The 5510-nt window shown below is 57.9% G+C and overlaps 1 protein-coding gene across 1 annotated transcript in view; it reads right to left on the bottom strand.

Annotated features, from left to right (window-relative positions):
- Nucleotides 1–5510, bottom strand: part of CHTF18 (CTF18, chromosome transmission fidelity factor 18 homolog (S. cerevisiae)) — a 13436-nt gene that overhangs the window by 1679 nt on the left and 6247 nt on the right. The window contains exons 10-17 of the mRNA XM_009329411.1: nt 5432–5510; nt 5018–5148; nt 4544–4706; nt 4170–4394; nt 3914–4063; nt 3232–3362; nt 1362–1506; nt 312–428 (exon numbers count right to left, since the gene is read on the bottom strand). Of these exons, the coding sequence (XP_009327686.1) occupies nt 312–428; nt 1362–1506; nt 3232–3362; nt 3914–4063; nt 4170–4394; nt 4544–4706; nt 5018–5148; nt 5432–5510 (1141 nt within the window). The remainder of the gene's footprint in view (nt 1–311; nt 429–1361; nt 1507–3231; nt 3363–3913; nt 4064–4169; nt 4395–4543; nt 4707–5017; nt 5149–5431) is intronic.

The following is a 5510-nucleotide window of genomic DNA, read 5'->3' as shown; positions in this document are numbered from 1 at the left end:
CCCGCCTGGTGAGCGGCTCTCCCCCCAACCCTGTAGCTTCCACTGAGCCAAAATTCAGCTATTTTAACCCATTCACATCTCCTTCCATCCCCACCCCTGAAAGCTTCGCAGAACACGGCCGTGATTGTCACCCAGATCTAATTCATCCCCATGCCGTAAACCCAGCGACGCTATTACAGGGCACGCGGTGCCAAACTATGCTATTAAAAGGAACTGTACTAAAAATAAATAAATACCAATGGAGACAGCCAGTCTCTAGCAGCCAAGGTACGCGCTGGCAGGAAATTAGGTAGAAATTGCAGCCCCCTCACCTTGTCCTCCACCGCCGCCCTCCGGACAATGTGCTCCAGGCGTTGCTGGTGGTTGGGGGGCACCGCCGGCCCCGCGTCCGCTCGCTCCCCCGCCTCGCCGAGGCCGTTCCCGGGCTCCTGCGGGGAGGAGAGCCCTGAGTGAGGGTCCCCTCGGGGCCGGATGAGCTCAAGGTTTGGGCATCCCCCCCAGGTGACGCACAGCCTGAGGGCAGGACGGTGCCTTGCCAGCCGTCCCGCACGACCCCTCTATCGCTGCCGGGTTTGATTACAACATCCAAACAACTTGGCAAGGATTTTTTCATCATTTTCTGTCTCCCAGCAGCACACGAGATTAGCCCCGGCAGCGCTTGGGGCACCTGCGCGTTCGCAGCCCCCTTCCCTGGGACTTCACGGTTGGCACCATGTAAACAAGGAGCTTTTGGAGATGTTTTTGCAGCATCTCTCTGCCCCACGCATCCCCCGAGAAAGCCCTTCTGCTGCAAGAAGGGGCTCTCGGGGATTAATTATCCCTGCGGCACCAGCTACACCCGAGCCATTTCTCAGCCTCCACATTTGCCCGTTTCCACCTTCTCCTGCCTTCTGCCCGCCGCCCCACGGAGGGTTTCGGCAGTGGGCAGAGTAATTCTGCTCCTCCCAGGGGCTTTGGGACCTTTGGGAGGCTTGAAGTGAAGCTGCAAGGGAACGTGCAGGCAGGAGAGAGCAGGGCAGCCCCCCCCCAGACACGTACAAATCGCAGCCAGACAAACTAAAATTCCCATCGCGTCGCAACCCTCGTTAAAGAGTTGAAGGGTTTCAAGCTTTAACTCACAACGAGCGTTTCTTTCCAGAATTCCTGCAAAAAGATGAGCGCTTCGGGCATGTCACCCCGGTGCGGATGTGCTGCCCTGAAGGCAGATGGCTGCGACTGGGGGGGGTGTTAATCCTGGATTTCCATTTGCAGAGCGAAAGCCGTCGGCTGCTTTGGAAAGACCACGACCCCACAGGACGGACAAGTCCTATCAACGGACCCACCCCCCCCAAAAACCACAGGACACCGCAAGCCCTCCCTACCTCGCCCAGGTTTCGCGCCTGCAGCAAAGCCTCCGTCCTCCTCATCTTCTCCAGCTCGATCTCCCTGGCGATGAGCTGCTTGGCCTGGTAGGTCAACTGCCTGCGAGCCGGCAGGTCCGGGAACCGGCAGACGTCCTCCACGTTCCTGCACCGCAGAGGAGGGGAAGCAGAGAAAATAAATCAATACTGAAACATAAAAAAAAGCATTATGCAAACTGCAGCCTGACACGGGCACACAGAGACCCGCCACCCTCCCAGCCCCGTCCCCCCCAGCCTCTCGGTACGATCCTGACCACGGTGCCTCAGTTTCCCCATCGCTGCCCTCTCCGAGTCTGCGTGTGCGACGGTGCTCTAGAAGGTGCCCCGCAAGCGGTGCCGGCCGTGCGGAGCCAGGTTGCTGCAGGGCATCTCAGCTGCACGGGAACTCAGGAGGGATTACGTGCTTTTTAATCTTGGTTTTAATGCAAGAAGAGGAAATCGCAGGCGGGTCTGTGCCGAACAGATTGCCCTGAAAAAGCCACGGCCACATCACAGCTTGGGCACGAGCAGCACCACGACCCTTCGCATGAACCCCCGGGGTGCCCGCAGAGAGCCGTTTAATTGAGATATGGCCACGAGCAGTAATTTTGGCTAATCAGAACAGTTTTATTCTTAATGGGTCGGTGCACCAGATCTAGAGTTGGGCCTGTTTCAGCACAGCAAAAGCCCAGGCGCAGCCCCAGCACTGAGGGGCCAGCTGGGCCGGCTCCTCTCACAGCCGTAAATATTTCATGCTTTATTCACATTCAATATTATTCCCCTTAAAATAAAGGGAACAAAGTCATCTCGTCAGACGGCTTTGCAGTCATTTAGAAATTAGCTGTCAAACCTACGATTTAAAAAGTTTTAAAGAGGAAACACAGGTTTCATTGTTGACAACAACTCCGTTTGCCAGAGAGACGCTGGGACGTGACTCGCAGGTGCCACCGGGACGTGGCACCCCCACGGGCCCCGTCATCGCTGTGCAGAGCCTGGAAACAGGCTCAGAATTTGAAAAAAAAAAAAAAAAACAAAAAAAAAACCAAAGCAAAGCGAAGCACCGCGCCTGCTTGCGCCACGTGGCTCCCAGTGTCCCACGGTTTCCCCACAGCCGTGGGGCACAGCCTGGCACGGGGAGGGCAAGAGAGGACGGCTCTCGGCAGCCCCTGCAGCTCCCCAGGCCTTTCTGTGGCAAATAAATAACTAAATAAATAAATAAAGCGCCTCACTGGAATTAGATACAGCTGCTCGATTTAACAGAGGCTAATTTTTGTAATTAACTTTGCACCAGGAAGACATTAGCGTTGCTCCTAGCTGTGGTCGGGTCTTCACCGAAGCCTCAGGGGCATTTATGGCCCTGTATATACTTAAAGCACAACGAGCCTCGAGCCCACCAACGGCCAGCTATTAATTAACCACGGCTACAGTGACCTCCTGTGCGCAACGTGCCCAGCTGGACCTGCTCTCCCCAGCTCCCACGAGCCCCCGGCAGCTTTGGGTCCCTCCTCTGCTGGCTCTGGTAACAGCCAAAAGCAGCTGCTTCCTTTCCTTTAATCCCATTAAAGCAAAGCCAGCCCTGCTTTGGGCTGCTGGGCTCCTCCTTTAAAAAAAAAAACCAAAAAAAACGAGGCAAAAAAGCAGATAATCCCCACAGAGCCACCATCAGGGAAAGCGGGCTCGCTGCGGCCATCCCGGCACGGGCAGCTTGCGCCAACCCAGCTGCCACCGCCGGAGAGACCTCTGGCTGCAAGAAACCAACTCAACACCGTGATGCCTTCAGGCTCAAACTCCTTCCCGAATTCTCTGCTGTTACTTTCGACCCCTACACCTTCTCCTCACCCTCGGGACTTACGGGTCGAGCTTGTAGATGTACTGGCCCTCGGGCAGGCGCTCCTGGTGGTAGGTGAGGTTGTAGGCCAGCATGGTGCTGATGAGGTCTGCCAGCTGCTGCTTCTCCTTCAGGCTGTAGAGCTGCGTGTTCACCTGGGGCGAAGAGCGGGAGAGCATCACTAATCCATAATAACTTCTAAACATAAAAATAACCTGCAGCACGGGGTTTGTCTCTATATGAGCAAGGACAGTTAATACCCGCGAGGTTCAGACCAAGTTTAGTTCCCTATTAGGGACACACGTACTTCACAGAGCAGGGACAGTCCCCTCTGACGGCCCAAAGGGTAAATGCACCCAACGCAACCACGCCTGCAGGTGAATCTGCCGCTGAAAGGAGACTACTACAGCCCCCCAAACCCCTGCTCAGCCCAAGCCCACCCCCGGGTGTCTGGGAGGTGCAGGACACCCCCCCGTGCACCCAGCAGTCGGGTCTCTCAGTGCTGCATCCCCGGCTTCCCTCCGGCTTCTGCATCAGCTGCAATGTTAAACCGACCCCGAATTTGGGACAGGTCTGGGATAGCTCAGCCTGGGCGATGCAGCGCAGGGGACGTGTCCCAGCCCTCATGGGGGGGGTTTGCAGAGGGGGACACGTACCCGGGCAGAACTCCTGCCACCGTAGCGGGAGGGAGCCGGTGGGCACTCACCGGTCGGAGCTTCGGGGCGATGATGTCCAGCAGCAGACAGAGCACCTCCAAGACAAGAGACTGCTGCCCCGCGCGGCTGCGGGCACTGGGCGTTATCCCCGACATCATGGACACGACGAGGTTCTGCATGTGGTTCAGCTTGGCCAGGGCCTGGGTGGAAAGGGCAGGGACGGCTCAGTCACGACTGCAACCATGGACGTCCCCGCGGGTGACAGAGCTGGAGCCACGCTGCTGCCGTGCCCTGCCCGGTACTTGCCTCGTGCTGGCTGCTGGGATAAGCGAGCCGGGGGATGCTGGTGGCCGCGAAGAGCAGGTGGAAAGCCACGGGCAGGAAAGGCACGTACCGCATCAGATGGAAGCTCTGCCCGTGCAGGACAGCGCGGCTCAGCAGGTCGGAGAAGCCCAGCCACTCCAGGGCCAAGCACACCGAGCCGAAACTGGAGTCCCGCAGCTTCATGTTCAGGAAATTGTCGTACAGACCCTGGAAGTGGATGCCGATTACAGACGGCTCGAGGCTGGGCAGACGGTCCCATCAGAGCATGCCGCTGGGACTTTGAGCATCCCACTGAGCTCAGCTTCAGCACAACACGGCAGAGGAAGGTGCCCGGCTCTCCCCCTTGGCTGCTCTACCTGTGCGAGCTTCTCCTGCTCCCCCGAGGAGATGGCGAGGTGCAGGATGTGGTGGAAGCGGTGGGAGGACGCGTTGAAGCCAGCCGTCCCCCTGAGGTGCGACAGGTCCTCATCGCCCACCAGGAGCTGGGTTGGCAAAGCGGGGTCCATCCCTATCCTGTGCCTGGGGGGAGCCCAAAGGGAAGAGCTCAGGGTGTCCCGACGCTAAAGGGACCGGCAAGGAATATTTGGACCCTTGCAAACTGGACTGAAGGCAATACTGATGCCAAATTATTGGGCACTAAAGAGGGCGGCCAAAGAACATCTGGACACACAAATCTGCTGAAACGAAGCCGGGTCTGCTGCAGGGCAGACCAGCTCTCCAGGACCTGAAAGGTTTCTGCACCGCAGGTCTTGCAAGCAGGTCAGGGGCTACCACGAAGCAGTGTGCCCCAAGCAGACAGCAGACCTAATAAATCCCCCCCTCCCTTTTACCTTTGGACCCTTGGGAGCTGGAAGATATCCTGCCAGATGGAGAAGAGCCCCTTGTTTTGGTCCTTCAAGCCGATCTTCATCGTCTGCACCATCTGCACGCTCAGTTCCTTCTGGCCTCGGCCGTGCAGGAACTGCAACACAAGCGAGGGGCTGGGGAGGACGGGCACAGCCAGGAGGGAGGGAGGGGATGCCCGCAACAGCTAGCTGGTGCTGAGGAAAGCCAGAGACAGAGGCACCTCGCTACTCCTCGCTTTGTGGGGGAATCGAGGTTAAAAACATAGAGAACAGGGTGGACATTTTAGGGATCTGCCTGGGACACAGTGGTTTTTTCCCTCCGTCCCCATCCGAGCCCAGATCAAGACAAGAGCCGCAGCAAGTCCGTGTCCCCCAGAGACCTCCCGGCGACACCAGTACCTGCAGGGTGTTTATGCAGGAGCGGATGTCGTTCTCCGTCTTCTCGCACAGCGCCAGCAGCGCGCCCGTGTCCGCCCGC

Source organism: Pygoscelis adeliae, unplaced genomic scaffold (genome assembly GCF_000699105.1).
Source record: "Pygoscelis adeliae isolate BGI_AS28 unplaced genomic scaffold, ASM69910v1 Scaffold467, whole genome shotgun sequence".
NCBI classification, from domain to species: Eukaryota; Metazoa; Chordata; class Aves; order Sphenisciformes; family Spheniscidae; genus Pygoscelis; species Pygoscelis adeliae.
Note: the sequence above shows the minus strand (reverse complement) of the source record. Positions and strands in the feature narration are given on the sequence as shown.